Here is a 22,236-nt window from a genome sequence, read left to right as displayed (position 1 = left end):
CCACTGCTCCAATAACAGTATGAAATGATAGCATGTAGAACAGGACGCAGACATTTATTAACCCTTGTAATACCTCATTAATAGCAACAAAAATGCACTTTAATACTATTACTAGTTTACTATTACTACTAAAGTCAATAATAACATTTTTTCATTCATTACACTTCCCTTGCTCATGAAACCATATTTATCATATATATCATAGTTATTTTAGCTAGGATTATAGTAACTAACAGTTAACTCGATTACAACACACTCTAATCTAATTTTTAAAAATCGAATTTCTTTCTTTCTTTCTTTCTTTCTTTCTTTCTTTCTTTTAAAGGCACATTATGCACATCTCAGGCTGCTTTTTATTTCTCTGCATCTGTTTCTTCCTGTTTCAAGTTTTTAAAAAATTATTATTATTATTATTATTATTGTCATTATTATTATTATTGTCATTATTATTATTATTATTATTATCTATTATATTATTATTAGGAGTAGTAGTATGTTATATTTTTCAACATTGCTCTATTTATATATAAATATATGCATAGAGTCCCCAAGTCTGAGCCGTCCAGTGAAAATGTTTTAATCGAATTATTATATTATAAATTATGAGTGAAAAGCAGATCTTTCAGGTTCAGGAGCTGTAGAATTCCTTACTTTATAAAACCTCCATCTGTAAATATGTCCTTAATAAACAATATGAGATATACCTCTTAAAATGTTGTATAGACGTGGCCATGTTAATGGTCATATACAGAACCCAATGAACACATTTATTTGATTGTGTATCTATTTATTTGTTTTATTGATCTTTGTAAACACGTAAATAGAAAAACTGGTTTAAAAATAATAATAACAAAATAATAATAATAAATAAAGCCTCTCAAAAGCCACTACACTTTGATGCCTCTTGGTTTAAGCCTGCTGAATGGGTTGTTCCGAAGTGTTTTAAGTGTTTCATGATACATTATAAATGTCGTTATAATTAGCTTGAAGTTTTTGTCAAATGTAAATAGAACTATAGTGGAAGTTTCCAGGAAAACAGGAAGTAATATTATTGGGGTTGAGGTTCTGGTTCCTGGAGCGCATGCGCAACATTACACGCACGCTTCCTAGGCGTTAGTGGAGGAAGTGCGCATGCGCGGTGGTGCTCGGGTAGTGACAGTGTGAGAGAGAGAGAAAGAGAGAGAGAAAGAGAGAGACTTCCTTTACGCCCATCTCCGATATAACACCTTCTCTACACATTCCTGATCATGGCTGCCGTAGATGTAGACGTGTTTTCCGTGAGTATTGCTCCGTATTTCTTGTAGCTCTGCCTGATCTCCATTTGTGTTTGTATTCCTGGCGCAGTTTTTGGTTTGTTTGTTTTTTTGCATGTTTGCCTTAAACACGCCGGAGTTATGCAGCTCACATCCAGGTCTCTGTGTGTTAAAGATAAACCCCCTAAAGCCAGCTCTGATCCCCGCGATATCTCTGTCCCTGGTTCAACCGATTCGGTTTGCAGCGTTGTGCTGTTCATCACAGCTTCCGGTTTGCTTTATTCTAATGAAATGATGAAACATGGTCAGCTCTTAAGACCGCTAAACGGGTTAAAGTCATTTCCTCTTGAGAATCCTCCAGCAGCTGCTGAGAGAGTGAGGTAGCTGTTCCTCCTTTAGAAATGGAAATATGTTTTGACTTGTACAAATAATCTGTTCATCACATGTAAAGCAGCTTTTTTTTTCTTTTTTTCTTTTTTTTTTTGCTTGGTCGTGTTGATGTGTAGGAGCTGCGATCCTGAGCTCGTGCTCATGTTTTCAGCTCTGGGTTCTCAGGGTTCTCAGGGTACTGAGTTCAGCAGAAGAGTACCTTTCAGTCTGTTGGTTCTCCATGTGCTGAGTGATTCTGAAATCTGTGTCTTAGTGTAATGACATGATTATACACAGATGATCCGTATTTGTGCACGCTTCATGATCATCTAATGGAAACTCTAGATGCCCCGCCCCCCAGAGGTGTGTCTTGCTCTACAGTAGCAGCTCCTTAGCCGTAAACATGGCTCATCTGTGTGGTTTTTGTGAGAATCTTCACACACACACACACACACACACACACACACACTTACTTTTTTCAAATCGCTCAGTTTGTGATAAATAAAAGTTTGTGAAGTTTGTATGAGGGGGCAGTTATGTGACAGGAGGTGTTTTACCAACATGGTGATCGTCACTGCTGGAAGATGTTTCCTCCTCAGACTGAAAGAGAGTTATGTCTTTATACAGCGTCAGGATTCTCCTTCAGTACGAGTCAGTAAAAGGCTCTCGTTAATTTCTTCACTGCTCTCAGAGTTAAGCTAGCTCGCTGTCAGGTTTGTTTAGATCAGCTGGAGTTGTGGCTTGTTTCACGCGCTATTGGCTGTTGTGTGACACTTTTCAACATGTCGTTCTGACTTCCTGTTTCAGAAGGAAAAAACATGAACACCAAGAATCAAACCACAGCTAAGAAAGCACTTTCTGAGAATTTTATTTGTTGATCCTACGGCAAATTCTCATGAAATTCACTTCCAAATATTTTCCAGCTCTCTGTGTAGGATGCAGCAGAAGGACATGTGATTAGATGGAAGATGTTTTGTTTTGGACCTTACATTTTGTACAGTATAAATCCTCTCCAAAGGAAATGAAACTCTCAAACTCGGGAGCTGCAGTCAGTTTTATTAGAGAATTAATCTAGTATCTTCTTGTAGATCACAAGTTTATTATTTAAACTTTATCAGTTGAATTTCCAAGTCTGAGAGAGCGCTAGCCAAGCGCGGCTGGTTGTAGGTTCCTCTGAATGTCTCAGAGGAAGCGTTTGGTTCCCGTGATCGTTTTTAAAAACAGTCTGCTGGTTTTGAGCTTCTTCAGATGACGAGTGTGAGGGTGAGAGAGTGCTGCGTGGAGAGAAGAAGAAGATTAGCAGTTAATCCGAACTCTGTCTCTCGTAATGCTTTTCTGAAAGAAGACGTCCGAGTCTGAGTCCACTACGTCCTGATGTCCAGAACAGAACTGAGTGAGTGGTTTCTCTGTGTCCTGCTGGGATTAAATGCCATTTATATTAAAGGTTGTAAAAGTGACACAAACAAGTCCAGTTTATTCTGACAGATTGCTGAGACTTTCTGCTGCTTGTGGAATTCTTGAGTGGTTTACAGAAGGGAGAGTAGAACAAGAGTGTGGTGTTTGATTGTGTGAAACAGCTTGGTATTTTAGTATTTGAGGAGAAGTTTGGCTTCTGTGTCTGTAACGTGCTGCAGAAACACTATACATATATATATATATGAATGAATGAAGATGGACATGACAAGAACATGTTTAGGTCAAATATCAAGGTCAGTTTTAGCGTCTGATCTTCAGTGGTTAGTCTGATCCGAGCTCAGACAGTTCATCGTCCTGCAGAAGCGTCTGTCTTCAGCGAGGAGCCGATCATTCAGTGAATACGCTGACAGAGGTAAAAACGTATGTGTTTTATCTTTTATCCTCTTTCTTGAGTGACCGGTGAGCTAATAGACAGCGCTTGTGTATTTAGGTTAAAGCAGTGGAGCTAGCGTGAATAAAAACTCAGCAGAAAATCCAGTTGAATGAAGGGGAAATTACACTGTGGCTGTTTCTGGCAGCTTTTACTTTCACTTCACATCAGCTGAGTGTAAAGATGTGCAGCAATGAGGAAATCTAATCTTAGGGCGTTTCACACCTCTATTAGTTGGATTTCGAGTCGGAGCGAAATGTGATGCTTTTGGTTCGTTTGCTGTGTGTTTTGTTTTTTGCTTATTAAAGAATAACAAAAGTAAATGCATGAGACAGCCTTTGGCCAGAAATATAACAGAGGAAAAAAATGAAAGCCAAATAATTATTGAAATTCTATAAATTGCAAGTTTAAATCATCACATTTATGCAGTGCAGCAGCTCTGAGCTTTGGCTCGGTTTTGGTGATAAACATGAGGAGTGTGTGTGTATATGTATGTGTTTATGGGGGTGAGTGTGTGTGTTTGTGGAGAGAGAGAGCAGAAACACACTGATATATTTTTAGGTCAGACTGCATTGTGTTGCTCCGATGCCTCAGTAGGATCAAATCAGGACCATCTGCACCTCCTGCTCTATTAGCCTCAGAACATGAAGCACACAGTCAGGTGTGTGTGTAGTGTTTGTGTGGTGTGTGTAGTGTGTGTGTGTGTAGTGTGTGTAGGGTAGACATGAGCTGCAGTACTCCATCGGAGGTCTTTGTGAGTCCATCTGCTGATCTCACACTCTGTCCAAGTCACAGACGTTGTCATTCCCCTGGGGTGTGTGTTAATGGTTCGCTCTGATTGGCCTGTCAGAATGATGGACGTGTTGTGTAAAAAGGGGCGGGGCCAGTTGTTTTTTTATGTAGCCCAGGTGTGGTTTAGTGTTTGATGGATTTATTGGTCATTATTCTTTTAAAAAATGTAGACTTCCTGACGGTTTTTTATTCTCAATGTTTTATAGTTTAGTATTGAGACAAAATATCATTGATATTAGAATTCAGTACAAATCTCTAATTCTGCTTTTACACATTGACCTATAAATCTGTCCATATTATACAGAGGGAAAGATAAACATTGAAGGTGCTGATGCGCACACACACACACACACACACACAGACATATGTAAGGGTTAATATAGTGTAAGAGTGTTTGTGATTGTCTGAGTTTGAGGTCTGGAGCTGATTTTTCGCTGTTACCTTTGCTGCTGTTTTTAAGTAACTGAGTGAGATGTGTTTTTGGCGTGTCTCTTACATGTCTCTGACTTCAGCTTGCCTAAACTCTGTCGCTTTGCTCCACTGAGCCTGATGACATCAGCTGGTAAATATGCACCCTGGGAAAATGAAAAATAAAGGGGGGGTGAATGGAGAGAGAGGTGGAGAGAGAGAGAGAGAGAGAGAGAGGTGGAGAGAGAGCGAGAGAGAGAGAGAGGTAGAGAGGGAGGGAGAGAGAGAGAGATAGACAGGGGGAGAGAGAGAGAGAGAGAGTTAGGGGAAGAGAGAGAGAGAGTTAGGGGAAGAGAGAGAGAGAGAGGGAGGGATGGAGAGAGAGAGAGAGAGGGATGGAGAGAGGGAGAGAGAAAGAGAGAGAGAGAGGGATGGAAAGAGAGAGAGAGGGATGCAGAGAGAGAGAGGGATGGAAAGAGAGGAAGAGGGAGAGAGAAAGAGAGAGGGAGGGATAGAGAAAGAGAGGGATGGAGAGAGAGAGAGAGAGAGAGAGAGTTAGGGGAAGCGAGAGAGAGGGAGAGAGAGAGAGAGATAGAGAGAGAGAGGGAGAGAGGGAGGGAGGGAGGGGGGAGAAAGAAGGGAGGGAGAGAGACAGAATGTGTAGGTTCTGGTCAGTGGTACTGAAATTCATCACTCGTGTGTTTGTGGTGATTTTCAGTGGAAACAGATGAAGTGTTAAATGTAGGAGTAATGATTTGTTGTTACTTTCTTGCAGGATGAACAGAAGCGCAGTCTCAGTCTTGGAGGACATGTTGGCTTCGACAGTCTGCCTGATCAGCTGGTCAGCAAATCCGTGTCTCAAGGTTTCTGCTTCAACATCCTCTGTGTGGGTACGAACCTCTTCCTCCTCCTCCTCCTCCTCATCCAGCTTCCTACTGAACCCTCAGCCATTATACACAGTTTCTGAGAGAGTGAAGTGAACACTAATGTGTTGGAGGTCCAGGCCGAGCTGCTGACTGAACATTAGTCTGGTGTTTTTTAGATATTTCAGCGTGTTGAGTCACTAATCACTCATTTTTTTTGTTTTTCACCTTCACTTATTGAGCTACATTTTTAAATCTTTTTCCTTTAACTCTCCTTAGCAGGGCGAAGCGTCACCTGTTAAACTCCTCTACCTCTGTGTCATTTAGGGGAGACGGGCATCGGCAAGTCCACGCTGATGAACACGCTTTTCAACACCATGTTCGAGAACGAAGAAGCCAGTCACTACCAGAACGGCGTCTACCTGCGGCCCAGAACCTACGACCTGCAGGAGAGCAACGTTCACCTCAAACTCACCATCGTAGACACGGTCGGCTTCGGGGACCAGATCAATAAAGAGGAGAGGTACAAGTTCACACACGCTCCCTTGCTCACTCACACACAAACACTAGCTCATACACACACCTACACACATACTTGTACATACACACACACACACACACACACACTCACACCTACACATATACTTGTACATATACACACACACACTCATACCTGCACATATACTTGTACATACACACACACACACACACACACTCATACCTACACATATACTTGTACATACACACACACACACACTCATACCTACACATATACTTGTACATACACACACACACACACACTCATACCTACACATATACTTGTACATACACACACACACAGACACACACTCATACCTGCACATATACTTGTACATACATACACACACACATACACACACACACACACACTCACACCTACACATATACTTGTACATACACACACACACACTCATACCTGCACATATACTTGTACATACATACACACACACATACACACACACACACACTCATACCTGCACATATACTTGTACATACACACACACACATACACACTCATACCTGCACATATACTTGTACATACACACACACACACACACACACTCATACCTACACATATACTTGTACATACACACACACACACACACACTCATACCTACACATATACTTGTACATACACACACACACACTCATACCTACACATATACTTGTACATACACACACACACACACACACACACACACTCATACCTGCACATATACTTGTACATACACACACACACACACACTCATACCTACACATATACTTGTACATACACACACACACACACACACACACACTCATACCTACACATATACTTGTACATACACACACACACACACACTCATACCTACACATATACTTGTACATACACACACACACACACACACACTCATACCTACACATATACTTGTACATACACACACACACACACACACACTCATACCTGCACATATACTTGTACATACACACACACACACACACACACACACACACACACTCATACCTACACATATACTTGTACATACACACACACACACTCATACCTACACATATACTTGTACACACACACACACACACACACACACTCATACCTGCACATATACTTGTACATATACACACACACACACACTCATACCTACACATATACTTGTACATACACACACACACACACACACTCATACCTGCACATATACCTGTACATACACACACACACACACACTCATACCTACACATATACTTGTACATACACACACACACACACACACACACTCATACCTACACATATACTTGTACATACACACACACACACACACTCATACCTGCACATATACTTGTACATACACACACACACACACACACTCATACCTACACATATACTTGTACATACACACACACTCATACCTACACATATACTTGTACACACACACACTCATACCTACACATATACTTGTACACACACACACACACACACTCATACCTACACATATACTTGTACATACACACACACACACACACACTCATACCTACACATATACTTGTACATACACACACACACACACACTCATACCTACACATATACTTGTACATACACACACACACACACTCATACCTACACATATACTTGTACATACACACACACACACACTCATACCTACACATATACTTGTACATACACACACACACACACTCATACCTGCACATATACTTGTACATACACACACACACACTCATACCTACACATATACTTGTACATACACACACACACACACACACTCATACCTGCACATATACTTGTACATACACACACACACACACTCATACCTACACATATACTTGTACATACACACACACACACACACTCATACCTGCACATATACTTGTACATACACACACACACACACACACTCATACCTGCACATATACTTGTACATACACACACACACACATAGTCATACCTACACATATACTTGTACATATACACACACACACACACACACACACACACACTCATACCTACACATATACTTGTACATACACACACACACTCATACCTGCACATATACTTGTACATACACACACACACACACACACTCATACCTGCACATATACTTGTACATACACACACACACACATAGTCATACCTACACATATACTTGTACATATACACACACACACACACACACACACACACTCATACCTGCACATATACTTGTACATACACACACACACACACACTCATACCTGCACATATACTTGTACATACACACACACACACACACTCATACCTGCACATATACTTGTACATACACACACACACACACACTCATACCTACACATATACTCGTACATACACACACACACACACACTCATACCTACACATATTCTTGTACATACACACACACATGCCTACTCACAGACGCCTGCTCACACACACACATACACACACACTCGCTCATACACACACTAGCTCACTTACACGCACATACACATACTTGTTCACACACACACACACATATACACGCTTGCTCACACACATGCACACACACTCACCTACACATATACATATACTTGTTCACACATACACACATACTCTCTCACTCACACACAGACACTACCTCATACACACACACGCACACCTGCTCACATGCATGCTTGCACACACACACACACACACACACAGGCTCACATGCACACATACTTGTTCACACACATGCTCGCTCACAGAAACATATATACTCACACACACACAAGCTCACATGCACACATACTTGTTCACACAAATGCTCGCTCACAGAAACATATATACTCATACACACACACACACACACACTTGTTTTCACTCACACACACACACACACACAAACGTGCACACACACCCAAACACTCACACATATGCAGTAGTCTCCACAGTCCAGTCTTAAATAGAGTCGGCTTCTGAAAATTTGTAGTTATCAAACATTTAGCATGAAGATGTGAATAAATAAATTCCTTACACACACATCAGTAATCTGACCCAGAGACAGAGAAGAGGAAACGCTGGAGCTACAACTGAGGGACGTTTATTCCACTGACCCTCTGAGTGAAGGGGTCAAAGAGCGAGAGAAAGGGAGTGAGTGTGTGTGTGTGTGTGTTTGTGTCTGTGAGTGTGTGTGTGTGTGTGTGTGTGTTGGGAATGTAATTGTACATACAGCAGAGGCCTGTTGTAGTTTAGAAGTGCTGCATGCTGGGAATGTGGCCTGGAGAAACAAAGGGAAAGGGCGAGTATGTAAACACACTGCTGCTGGGGTTATGTGAAGTTAGATGACTTTCTCAGATACGAGGAGCACGTGTTAGCCACAAGGAAAAAGGGAATCTCACAGGAATGTCAGAAATTCTTCTGACAGAAGAAGAAAGAAAGAAAAAAGGGGGGGTGTAGAAGTGGCTTTAAATGATCTTTACTTCATAACATCATTTCAGTCGTATGTTTTATATATATATATATATATATATATATATATATATATATATATATATATATGTATATATATATTTGAATGTTTTCTCTTCACAGTTACAAGCCCATCGTTGATTACATCGACACACAGTTTGAAAACTACCTGCAGGAAGAGCTGAAGATCAAGCGCTCGCTTTTTAACTACCACGACACGAGAATCCACATCTGCCTCTACTTCATTGCTCCCACAGGCCACTCGCTCAAATCTCTGGATTTAGTCACAATGAAGAAGCTGGACAGTAAGGTAACGTATTGACCACAGAGCAAGGAATGTGTGAGCAGAACCGGTCTGATGTACAGCAATGTAATTGTTTACACACCCCCTACAACCTGCAGTGTTTTCTGATCAGTCAGATCTTTTGTCCAACCAACACTGATGTGAAGGGGGGTGGGGGGTGGGGGTGCTCCTGGTGGTGGATATCTGCGGCATAATCGGGATTTGACCTTTTGATCGCTGGGCAGTTTTATCTGCTCTGAGATTCAATTCTTTTATTCCTGCATCTATTCACTATTTAACAAACGACGAAAGCCTTTTTCGTCCAAATGCTGGATTTCTTTTCCCAACACGTACTAGGGAATGCCTTTTTGAAAGTTGATAGTGGGAGATAAGAGGCTCTACTCAGCTGAGTGGATCACAGATACTTAAACACTGCTATAAGTTTCAGTCATGGTACATTTAGAATGTTTAAAACTAATGTTTAATCAAAGTGGAAATGAAAATGTAAAGCACGAAGGCCAGCAATGACCATGTTTCCTGTATCGAACCAGATCTGTAACCGAATCCCGCACCCTGTCTCTGTACACTGTGGCATCGTCGTGTCTCTCAGTGTAAACTGCACTTGATATTGGATGGAGTATCGATTAGTTCACGGCACGCTGGATCATCTGGGACAGGACACTTCCCCGGAGCTCTGTTGTTTCAGATCAATTTTTCATTTTTCTGCGTGTGGGACTGAGGGGGTGTGATATCAACATGGAGGCTGATGGAGAGTGAGAAATGCAGGGTGATGTCCCGGGATTCTGGCTTCACCTCATGCGTGTTGACGTACTGAACAGATGGTCCTGTGATATTCAGCAAGTGGCTAACGGCCAGAACGTCCTCTGGAGATTCTCATATCTCACAAGTCCTCCATGCTTGGGAGAAAAAAATGTTAAACAGGAAATGCCTGGTGAATAAACATCACCCCAAGTTATCTTCTGCTCTTTCTATATTTGCTTCCTTTAGAGGAAAGGAAGAGAGTTGCATTCTTTTTGTATGCTTAAATCCTGTGAGTTGGCTGTTCGTGTGCGAGTGGGAGAGCTCTCTCATTTCCACTCTTTCTTTCTCATCCTGAATGAAAGCTCTGCTGAAGAGCTCAACTGTAATTAGCGGGAAATTTCAGTTTATGGGATACAGATTTCTCCCTGCATAGTCAGGGAGTGATAATATTAGCAGCTGTGTAGTCGGGAACTGCTTACAGGGCACAAACCATCAGGTGATCACGGGACACTTGTTCTATCAGGTTATCAGGTGTTAGCATGTAGACAGACAGCGAGCTTTATTACTGTGAAGATGTCAGGATTTGGGGCAGCACAGTGGCTTAGTGGTTAGCACTGTTGCCTCACAGCAAGAAGGTCCTGGGTTTGAACAGGCAGGTTTTGCGTGGGTTTTCTCCGGGTACTCCGGTTTCCTCCCACAGTCAAAAAACATGTACATTAGGTAGATTGGTTTTTCTAAATTGCCCATAGGAGTGTGTGTGTGTGGTTGTCTGTCTACATGTGGCCCTGTGATGGACTGGTGACCTGTCCAGGGTGTACCTCTGCCTTTCGCCCAATGTGTGCTGGGATAAGCTCCAGCAGATCCCTGTGACCCTAATTAGGAATAAGGCGGGTATAGAAGATGGATGGATGGATGTCAAGATTGGATCAGTACCAGGTCCGTGCTCAGAGCTGTAGCATCGGAACAAACATTCTGAATGGAAGTCAGTGAATCTAGAGAGCCCTGACTTTAATCTACTGTAATTTTGAAATTCTGTGTCTCTGAATGAATCACACACACATTGAGTTTGCATATGGAGGTGTAATGCTGATGGAAGCGACTCAAACACGCCCAGTTCACTCGCCAGCTAATTATAAGGCTGACGTTTGTTTTATTAAACGTGTTCAACCTGAAGACTTTGTTTTTTAATCATTTGCTTTATGCATAAGATTTGAACTGTTTTCAGCAGATCCGTTAATAATCTTTGGTCCGTGATGTGGTAATGACGATGTGGTTATTTATCTCATTCCAATGTAACTTGTCGTTCATGTCGTTCAGGTTAACATAATTCCCATCATCGCCAAAGCTGACACCATTTCCAAGAGCGAGCTTCACAAGTTCAAGATTAAGATCATGAGCGAGCTGGTGAGCAACGGAGTTCAGATCTACCAGTTCCCCACGGATGATGAAGCGGTGTCAGAAATCAACTCCTCGATGAATGTGAGTACAGAAATCGCTGTGGGTGCGAAAGATGAGTAATGAATGGATTCATAAACACACACCTGAGTTTCTGCTAGTTAAAGGGACGGAGCTCAAAATGAAGCCTTAATGAAGGGTTATAAGGCTTTAATTAGCCCGTGATCGTGACTCGAAGTGGCTGCTGGTCTTTGTTCTGAGTAATCGAGTGAAATTACTGTAGGAAAGAGCAGGAGAATAAAGGCAGCAGGAATAAGTTCTTCAGGACGAACAGGTTATTCATGTGTTACCCAGATAGAAGAACAGATACAGATTTATTTTAGATTAATATTGCAGTAAAGGTTCATGGGCACATGAGACATCACATGAGCAGGAGATGGGTTAATGTGGTGAGATATGAAGGTGGTCAGATTTCTCTCACGAGAGGAAGAAAGAACACAGTCATTAACCTGAACATCAGAGATTTATCTCCAGCCTTCATTCATTTCCCAGGAGGAGAACATGCAGCCTAATAGAGCCGTGTAAATGACTGTTTGTTTGTTTGTTTGTTTGTTTGTTTGTTTGTTTGTTTTGTCAGGCTCATCTACCCTTCGCTGTAGTGGGCAGTGTTGAGGAGGTAAAAGTCGGGAATAAGACGGTCAGAGCCAGACAGTATCCCTGGGGGGTCGTCCAAGGTAATGTTGTTTTATCATTTAAGTAATCTTTCCACCACACTGAGCACTGAGGACTCTACAGTACAGATCTAGAAGAGTAATGATTTATAATCCCACTCTGGTGTTTTTAATGGTTTATAATCCCACTCTCTGTGTTTATAATGATTTATAATCCCACTCTGGTGTTTATAATGATTTATAATCCCACTCTGGTGTTTATAATGGTTTATAATCCCACTCTCTGTGTTTATAATGATTTATAATCCCACTCTCTGTGTTTATAATGGTTTATAATCCCACTCTCTGTGTTTCTAATGATTTATAATCCCACTCTCTGGTGTTTGTTCTTCAGGAGCTCAGGACTGTAGAGATAAGTAGAACCTCGGTCTTGAAGCTATTGCGTTATTTTCAGCAGCTCTTCGGTGAAAACAGTCCTTCAGGGCTGTTAAAGTGGTGGTGAGGAGGAGGAATTAATGCGATGCTCACTCGCCTGCTAAAAGTGCTGTCTGATGAAAGGTCACGTCGTTAACTGGGGCACGTGGGAGAGACGGTAGGATGAGACGAGGATGTAGCTAATAAAGTAGAGTCTCTGTTAACGTGGGCGTGTGAAGAGGAAAAAAAAACGTGACGTGTAATAGAATTTTTGAGAAAGTAACGTTTTCTTCTACAGCTTTTAGTCTGGGACACAGTGCTGCTGTTGTCACTCTATCGTTCCTTTGCTCCATCATTCCTTCACTCTTTTGCTGTATTGCAACATCACTCCATCTCTCTGTTTCTCTATGAGATAATACCACTTCTCCAGAGTGTAACTAACAGCTGTGTGTCTCTCCTGACCTTCAGACTCCTGACCCTCGGTTGCAGCAGATGGCTGAGTTTCTCTCTTCACTCTTCTATTTATAAGTTGTGGGTTTTCCCAAAACTCCGGTTGTTCTCTAGGGATGTGACTGGAGCTGCAGTTAGACTTCAGACACGATTATTTATTCTCTTTAAATAACGCCGTGGAACCGAACACCAGCTCCGTTTACACTCTTTTAAGAAACCCAATGAGTTCCATCTGTGTGGAGATTTAATAATATGTAATAAATAATAAATCTGACTTTACACTCAACATTTAAAATCTCCTTTAATGAGACATGATGTGTAATCCAAAGGAAATTTCTCTGCATGGAAAAGTGATGTTTCGTGTCACCGTGAGAAGAATAAGGAGATTTCAGATGAGTTCAGAATAGTAACAGATTTCACCTGTTTGTTAAAGCTGATTAATGAAAAACATTTCAGTAATGGGAGGAAAGCAGCACAGGAAATGGAGCTGATGGTCCATTCAAATAAATATTTGAATGAAAGATTTTCTGAAAGGTTTCAGCATTAAAGACTTGAAGGTTAAATTGCTGTTGATCTGTAAGCTGAATTTTCGCCCTTTAGGAAATGATTTTCCCAAGTCTACAGTTTGTCCAGCTGGATCCCTCCCTCTCTCCCTCTGCCTTCCTCCCTCTCTCTTTTTCTCTCTCTCCCCTTTCCTCTCTCTCTCTCTCTCTCTCTCTCTCTCACTCTCTCTCTCTCTCTCTCTATCCCCCTCTCCCCATTCCTCTCTCCCTCCCTCTCTCTCTCCCTCTCTCCCCTTTCCTCTCTCTCTCCATCTCCCCCTTTCTCTCTCCCTCCCTCTCTCCCTCTCCTCCTTCCTCTCTCTCTCCCTCTCTCCCTATTCCCCTTCCTCTCTCCCTCTCTCTCTCCCTCTCTCCCTCTTTCTCTCCCTCTCTCTCTCTTTCTCTCTCTCTTCCTCTCACTCTTCCTTCGTCCCTCTCTCTCTCTCTTTCTCTCTCTCTTCCTCTCGCTCTTCCTCCGTCCCTCTCTCTCTCTCTCTCTCTCTCCCTCCTCTCTCTCCCCCTCTCCCCCTCTCCCTCTCTCTCTCCCTCTCTCTTGCTTTCTCTCTCTCTTCCTCTCACTCTTCCTCCATCCCTCTCTCTCTCTCTTTTTCTCTCTCTCTTCCTCTCACTCTTCCTCCGTCCCTCTGTCTCTCTCTCTCTCTTTCTCTCTCTCTCTTCCTCTCACTCTTCCTCTGTCCCTCTCTCTCCCTCCCTCTCTCTATCCCTCCTCTCTCTCCCTCCCTCTCTCTCTCTCTCTCTCTCTCCCTCCTCTCTCTCCCTCCCTCCCTCTCTCTCTCCCTCCTCTCTCTCTCTCCCTCCCTCTCTCTCTCTCTCTCTCTCTCTCTCTCTCTCCCTCCCTCTCTCTCTCTCCCTCTCTCTCTCTCTCTCTCTCTCTCTCTCCCTCTCTCCCTCACCCCCCCATGTGGTGTATTCCTGGTGGGATTGTGTTTTTCTCTAATGGCTGGTTTGTGTTTTATTGTCATGTCTTCTTCACTCCACTGTTGTGACAGAAAACATTATTACTGATGGAATTGAGTATAATGAGTGAAGACATTTTACACCTTTATTTTATTAAACAGATCTAGATGAATCCACAATGTGAATCAGGAAGTTGTGCAGATAATTTCTCTCTGAAACTCGCTCTTTATTACCTAAACATCTGTGAGTCTCCACTCAAACTTTTATTTTGCACAGCAACAAAATAAATCCGGATAACTTCTGTTTCTGGAGCATCTCTGTCTGAGCGTTCCTGCTACAAACATGTTCCACACACAGGTTGACGCTGAGATGCTGGACTCGGGCGCTGTACTCTGAGACGCTCCTCTGTGCATTTCGTTTCAGCTGCTCTAATTTTCCTTTTTGTAAACTTGTGATGGATTTGGTCCAGCTGCAGGAATGCAGAACAGGAAGGAATGCTGCTGGTTTTAATGGATGTTTTTGTTCTTCTGTCTTTACGTTCTCCTCAGAGTAATGCGCTCGCTCCGTCTCCTGCTGTTTGTGGATGAGATTAAATTAGAGGTTTTAAAGTGTTATATATTATGCGTCATGAATTGTATTGATTTTGTTCTTATTTTGGTTTGTGTGTGTGTGTGTGTAGTGGAGAATGAGAGTCACTGTGACTTTGTGAAGCTGAGGGAGATGCTGATTCGTGTGAATATGGAGGATCTGAGGGAACAGACACACAGCCGTCACTATGAACTCTACAGACGCTGCAAACTGGAGGAAATGGGCTTCAAAGACACGGATCCTGACAGCCAGCCGTTCAGGTAGGTTCATTACGCTGGACGTCATGCTGCTGACTGACCTGTTAGAAAAATCTTCTCCATTTGGTTTCTGTATTAATGGAGATTTGACCAATGGCTCCATCTGCCTTATTTTTATTAATGACACATGCTTTTTTTTTTTTTAATTTATTTTGACAAACACCAGACAGGAAGTTGTTGATTTGCAGTAATTATGAGCACTAAACCTCTACACATCTAAACATTTTTATATCTGTCATTTCTAAAGTGTTTTGTTTAAAATACGTGCTGGGAGTGAGACTGTGTGTGTGTTTTTGTGTGTGTGTGTGTTCTGCAGTCTACAGGAGACCTATGAGGCTAAGAGGAAAGAGTTCCTGGGTGATCTGCAGCGTAAGGAGGAGGAGATGAGGCAGATGTTTGTTAATAAAGTCAAGGAGACGGAGGCAGAGCTAAAGGAAAAGGAGCGAGAGGTGAGGGGTCTTACGGCTTTCACGCTTTCTTTACATGACGAAAAACGGCTCATTGCTCTTCCCATGGCTCCAGAGCTGCCTCGTTTCAGCAAGACCTGATTTTAAAATTTCATTTTTGTCTGATTTATATTTCATCATTTCAGGACACTATTTAAAAATAAGTCTAATCTCACAGCATCGTTAACATTGCAGAGAAACCTCGTTAGCTTGCTAATCTTAACGTATGATCTGTATTTGATCCGTCGTGACTTGGCAGTAAAAGTTGAGAAGAGTTGCCAGGGTGACTTTTGTAAACCAGACCTGATTATAGAAAATGAATTAAATCGAATAAAGTATCGAGTACAGAATGATGTACAGAAGCGTTTCTATGCTCCGATGTATAGTAAAGGTTAGAAAAGGAGAAGGGGATTATGTAACGAGTCGTATCTGTCGTATTGTCTCTACACAACTCCTCTTTACTCACAGCAGACATAATGCATGAAATGAGGAAATGATGTCAGAGCTGATGTACCCTCCCTCCACATCTTTTCCTCAGTGTCTGTTTTTCCAGTTAAGTTTTACATCCTGTAAAGTCCTTCCCTGCTGGATGAATGGATCCTCTGTTCATCTCTGAAACAGTTCGTTGTTATTTGTTTTTGTGGCTCGTCCTCAGTTTTGCATGTGACCTGTGCAGACTAACAGGTTGGAGGTGGCGCTGAAATCGATATACTTTATTTTGCAATATTTTATTTATTTGATGCAGTAAACATTTTCTTTTACAGTGGCTCTAACTGTTTACAAACTACAGTTGTTGTTTTTTTTGTTTTGTTTTTTTACTGCACTTTAAACATCTCTTTCAAGCTGACTTTATTTTCATTTAATTGAGGAATTTTATTATTAATCAGTAAGGTATTTTGGCGTCCGTCTCGCTCCGTCTCTCTGGAATGCTGATCCTCACCTTGTGTCTGTTATCTGATTCTCTTTCAGCTTCATGACAAGTTTGAGCAGCTGAAGCGCATGCACCAGGAGGAGAAGAGGAAGGTGGAGGAGAAGAAGAGCTACCTGGAGGACGAGATGAACACCTTCAACAGGAGGAAGGTGGCGGCTGAGACGATGTCACTCTCACAGCCGCTCAAGAAGGACAAGGACAAGAAGAAGTGAGTGATTTCTGATTTATTTATCTATTTAAACAGAACCACACACACAGAATCCACTCCATGTTTCATTTCTCTTTTATTTTGTCATTCATTTTGTTTTTTTTTGTTTTTTTGTCATTTTCTTTCCCTTTCAGTTAATTTATGAGCATGACATCACAGGCTGAACCTGGACTTGTCCTCCATCGCCATAGTGACATCGCCATTTACTTTTTTTTTTCTCCTCATTGACCTTTTGTAAATGGACCAAAGACAATGCCGGGGACATCAGACATGCAGTCCATCAGACACATGGACTGTTTGTGAGGACCAACTTTCCAATTGTGTTGCTATTTTTATTTTATGTTATTTTTTAACTTTTGACTGTTGGACCATTCACATTCTGAATTTTTTTTGTCATTCTTGCATTTGTATTTTCCCCCATTATTATTATTATTATTATTATTATTATGATTATTATGATTATTATTATTATTATTATTATTATTATTATTATTATTATTATTATTATTATTATAGCATTTCTTACCGAAGAGGACGAGGTGAGATGATGGAGTCTGTTGCTTTCTCTGGGTTTAAGTTGTTGGGTTTTTTTTATAGCTGAACGCAGGCCGGGGTCGTGGGCGAGTCAGATTCGTGATATATTTAAGATCTGAGCCAAACCTTACAGCCTAGCAATAAGAACCAGAACAAAACTGTTAAACATTTATTTTGCTAAATGTTATCTATCATGGGGCAAGAGATTCACCTGCAGTTCTTCCGGTGCTCTTCCCCACCCCGAGAACTCAAGACCTCTAGCTTGTCTGTTTTGGTAGCTTTAAAATGACTTATGCACAGTTTCTGTATGGTGTTCAATTTAAAGTGTGTTTAGCGGTCTGCACATGATGATGATGATGATGATGATGATGATGATATAATGATATAATACTCAAGCCATAAAGCCGAGGGAGAGACGCTGTGGATTTTCTAAACCAACTTCAGGCACATGTTTTTTTTATTAAACCTCATTGTATTCTCAGAGGATTCAAATAAATGTAAACACTCATTTAACATGCTGACTGTTTGGGCTTCAGTTCATCAGTAGAATATAATGAAAACACCACTGACCAACGCCACACACTCTATCAGCTGAAGGTCCTAATGAACTAAACCTAGTGCTTTAAGCAAACTGACCTGCTCTCTGAAGAAGAAAGGTTTTAAATAAAGGTGCAGCCCGTGCGAAAGTCTCAGATTTATGATTCATTGTGAAATAAAACTGCACACCGTGTACCTTCTCACTCACACTTTAACTACACAATTTTAACTTTTGTCTTTGCTTTGCAGAATTTCTGTAAACATGTCCTAGACTTTTGCACAGTGCTGTATTTCTCACTGACAGGAAACGCACCTTAAGGTTCGTCTAAAGCCGAGCCGCGACTCTGCTCTGAATGATGGAAGATTTTGACTTTATAAATCTGCTAGTCGCCTATAGCATAATTCAAGTGTGGTTAACGTAGTAAGTAAAGTAAGAGTTCGCTCAAAAGGTTTCTGTTCAGGTGCAAGGAATTCTTTTTTTAAGTTTATAGTCGATTAATGACTTTATATGATGTTTAAAAACTATATGACGTGATCCAGCAAAAGACTGGAGATAAGTCATGAGAGGAGCGTAACCCAAATTATATCGTATAATAATTCAAATAATAATCTGACAAACAACACAGCAGCCGGGTGGAATCGCTGAGGGATTCAGAAACCTGGAGACGGTGAGGTTTGAGATACTGAGAGAAACTCGCCCGAGTTCACTGTGGAAACGATACGAGGAAACATCAAAATAAAGAAGACCTTATCCTGGTCAGGTCTGTGACTCAGCAGTCTCTCCCAGAAACGCCAGACCATCACAGGAGTCATGCACGCGCGCACACACACACACACACACACACACACACACACACACACACAGATCTCAATCCACCTAGTTGCATAGTCTTGGATGTTGGAGAAACCTGGAGAACCCAGAAGAACCTTCACATAATAACAACAATCTGTTTAAAAAGTGAGCTATTACTCTTCTCTTACTCTCCCGTGTTTTTTTTCAGCAGTTCAGAGAAAAGTGAGAATCAGGCTGCAGCTTGCTCCAACTCCAAGATGATGATGACCAAAACCAGCGTGGAACCGCTGAAGTGTCAGAGCTGGTGGCAGTGCTGTACGTGTCTCGTCCACAACAACGCCTGGAAAGAAGGTTTCTTCTGAATGAAGGCCACTGAACTGCGACCTCACGAGCCCAAACTGACAAACACAGAAACAGCCGCTGTCACGAACTCAGCAACATGAAACAGAGATGAAGCTCTTTCTGATTCTCTTCTGCATTTTCTCTCTGGTTACACCCACACCTCTAACACCCACACCTCCACCTACTTCTACACCCACACCTCCACCTACTTCTACACTCACACCTCCACACCCACATCTCTACACCCACACCTCCACCTACTTCTACACCCACACCTCCACGCCCACATCTTCACCTACTTCTACACTCACACCTCCACCTACTTCTACACCCTCACCTTCACCTACTTCTACACTCACACCCACACCTCCACCTCCACCTACCTCTACACCCACACGCCCACAGCCACACCTCTACACCTCCACCTCCACACCTTCACCTACCTCTACACCCACACGCCCACACCCACACCTCTACACCTCCACCTCCACACCTCCACCTACCTCTACACCTACACGCCCACACCCACACCTCTACACCCACATGCCCACACCTCTACACCCACATGCCCACACCCACACCTCTACACCCACATGACCACACCTCTACACCCACATGCCCACACCCACACCTCTACACCCACACATCTACACCCACATGCCCACACCTCTACGCCCACACCTACACCCACACCTCTACACCCACATGCCCACACCCACACCTCTACACCCACACCTCTACACCCACACGCCCACACCCACACCTCTACACCCACACCTACACCCACGCCTCTACACCCACACCTCCATCTACTTCTACACCCACACCTCCACCTCTACACCCACACCTTCACCTATTTCTACACCCACATGGGCATTGAACCTGATTTCTAAAATGTTTAGTGCTCCTTCATCTCTCCATGCTGTAAAAAGCCAATCAGAGCTTACAGCTCAACTCCAGTTTCCTGTTTGATGTGTAGATCAGTATACAGTTTTTGTTTTTCTTTCTCACACTCACACACACATAATTTATATCTTAAGCTCCTTAAGAGGGGTAAAAAAAAAACAGGAATGTTATGTGTTTACAGGTAATAATGACTTTCTGAGGACAGATCAGTATTTTTTCTTTGAGATATTTTTCAATGGTTTTTTTTTTCCTTTCTTTTCTTTTCTTTTTTTTTTACTGGATTGTAATTTCAAAAGATTGCAAATGATGGAAATTTATTTGAAAAAGACCTGAGGAAATTTATTTTTCTATGCTACCAGATATTTTTTCATTTCTTTAGCGATTATTATTCAAAGTATTACGCCGAGAGAAAACGAGAGATACGAATCTTATTTATTTATTTATTTATTTATTTATTTGAATTATTTACGTTTCCTTTCAGTATATACATTTTTGTAAGATTCTCTCTAAACTGAAAAAAGTACTTTTAATTTTTGTCTCTGTTCGTAAAAGCGAATTTTTGGGACGTGATTGTCTTTTTAAAAAATGTGCCAAAGCAGCCCCACAGAGTGTTTAACAACAATAACATTAATGATGAGCTCAAAACTTCACCAAATCGAAGCTAAAAGCTAACCAAGAGCCACGTGTCACATCGCGTGAGATTCTAAATGGAACGTTTCCTTCTTTTCAGGACCGATTTTTATGATGTTATTGATTAAAGCGCGAAGATAGTTTGTGAGTAAATGTAAAATGAGTAAAGGTTCATCAGTGACTCAATGGTACAAACCGGATCAGTGCCTTTGACCAGATTTATTCCACTGCACCAAGTGTTAGCCTGTTAGCCTTGTCGCTACTCGATCTGTACCCGAAACATGATTTGTTCTGCGCATGAGTGAAATTGCTGCCAATAACACATTAGTCTCCTTGTCTGAAAAGATTTACGGCAGTTTCGGGTATTTATAATACCCTTATTATAATACTACTGTTAATATAATGTTATAATATCATGTTCCCGGTACGGATCGTGTAGGGACAAGCCTGTTAGCATGTGGCAGCAGATCGTTCTTGGCTCAGGGCTAACTGACTTTAGCTCACTGCACAATTTGAGGGACCAAGACACACCATTTAGCAGGTTGTTCCAATCCTGTTTAAAAGAGAGGTCACGTTTTCTCTTGTGGTTTTTTTTTTGTAAGCTTGTGTTTAGTGTTAAGGGAAAATCTGAGGAGGAAAATGACGTCAGCGTTTTGTTTCCCCTTTGTGAATGAAGAGTACTGCGGTGGTGATGTAAAGGTTTATTTACAGCTTAGCAAAGACGATCCCGCTCCATCAGACGATCCGCTCCTTCACTGCGGTCACCTGCGCTAAGAAACAACAAATAAAGCGACTGCACTGCTGGAACTGTTCCTGTGTGTCATGTCCATGTGAACGCTCCTGCTACAGGAACCAGAACACTTCATTTCTTTCTTTCTTTCTTTCTTTCTTTCTTTCTTTCTTTCTTTCTTTCTTTCTTTCTTTCTTTCTTTCTTTCTCATTCATTCATTCTTATTTTCTTTCTTTCTCATTCATTCATTCATTCATTCATCCATTCTTATTTTCATTCATTCATTCTTTCTTTTGTTCTTTCTTTTTCTTTTTTTCTTTTGTTCTTTCTTTTTCTTTCTTTCTTTTCTTTCTTTCTTTCTCTCTCATTTATTCATTCATTCTTTTTTTCTTTTTCTTTC

At 41.6% G+C, this 22,236-nt stretch overlaps 1 protein-coding gene across 2 annotated transcripts; it reads left to right on the top strand.

Moving 5' to 3' along the window:
* The first annotated feature begins 1,120 nt into the window (after positions 1–1,120).
* Positions 1,121–21,918, top strand: septin8a (septin 8a). 2 transcript variants are annotated; one of them, XM_058415600.1, is made up of 10 exons: positions 1,121–1,277; positions 5,444–5,558; positions 5,859–6,054; positions 9,623–9,809; positions 11,862–12,023; positions 12,577–12,673; positions 15,614–15,782; positions 16,096–16,228; positions 17,195–17,364; positions 19,437–21,918. In XM_058415600.1, the coding sequence occupies exons 1-10, from the start codon at positions 1,248–1,250 to the stop codon at positions 19,588–19,590; spliced, it is 1,413 nt and encodes a 470-aa protein (XP_058271583.1). In that variant the 5' UTR covers positions 1,121–1,247; the 3' UTR covers positions 19,591–21,918. The 2 variants fall into 2 exon arrangements, with proteins under 2 accessions (XP_058271583.1, XP_058271582.1); XM_058415599.1 differs by lacking the exon at positions 19,437–21,918 and adding an exon at positions 17,499–18,416.
* The last annotated feature ends 318 nt before the right edge of the window (positions 21,919–22,236 follow it).

The sequence above is a fragment of the Hemibagrus wyckioides genome, linkage group LG18 (genome assembly GCF_019097595.1).
Source record: "Hemibagrus wyckioides isolate EC202008001 linkage group LG18, SWU_Hwy_1.0, whole genome shotgun sequence".
NCBI classification, from domain to species: Eukaryota; Metazoa; Chordata; class Actinopteri; order Siluriformes; family Bagridae; genus Hemibagrus; species Hemibagrus wyckioides.
Note: the sequence above shows the minus strand (reverse complement) of the source record. Positions and strands in the feature narration are given on the sequence as shown.

Excerpts from the sequence above, each read along its gene's own strand:
- septin8a (XM_058415600.1), top strand. The coding sequence starts at position 1,248 with ATGGCTGCCGTAGATGTAGACGTGTTTTCC. Across the intron at positions 15,783-16,095 it reads CCTGACAGCCAGCCGTTCAG|TCTACAGGAGACCTATGAGG; the intron begins GTAGGTTCATTA and ends TGTGTTCTGCAG. Across the intron at positions 16,229-17,194 it reads TAAAGGAAAAGGAGCGAGAG|CTTCATGACAAGTTTGAGCA; the intron begins GTGAGGGGTCTT and ends ATTCTCTTTCAG.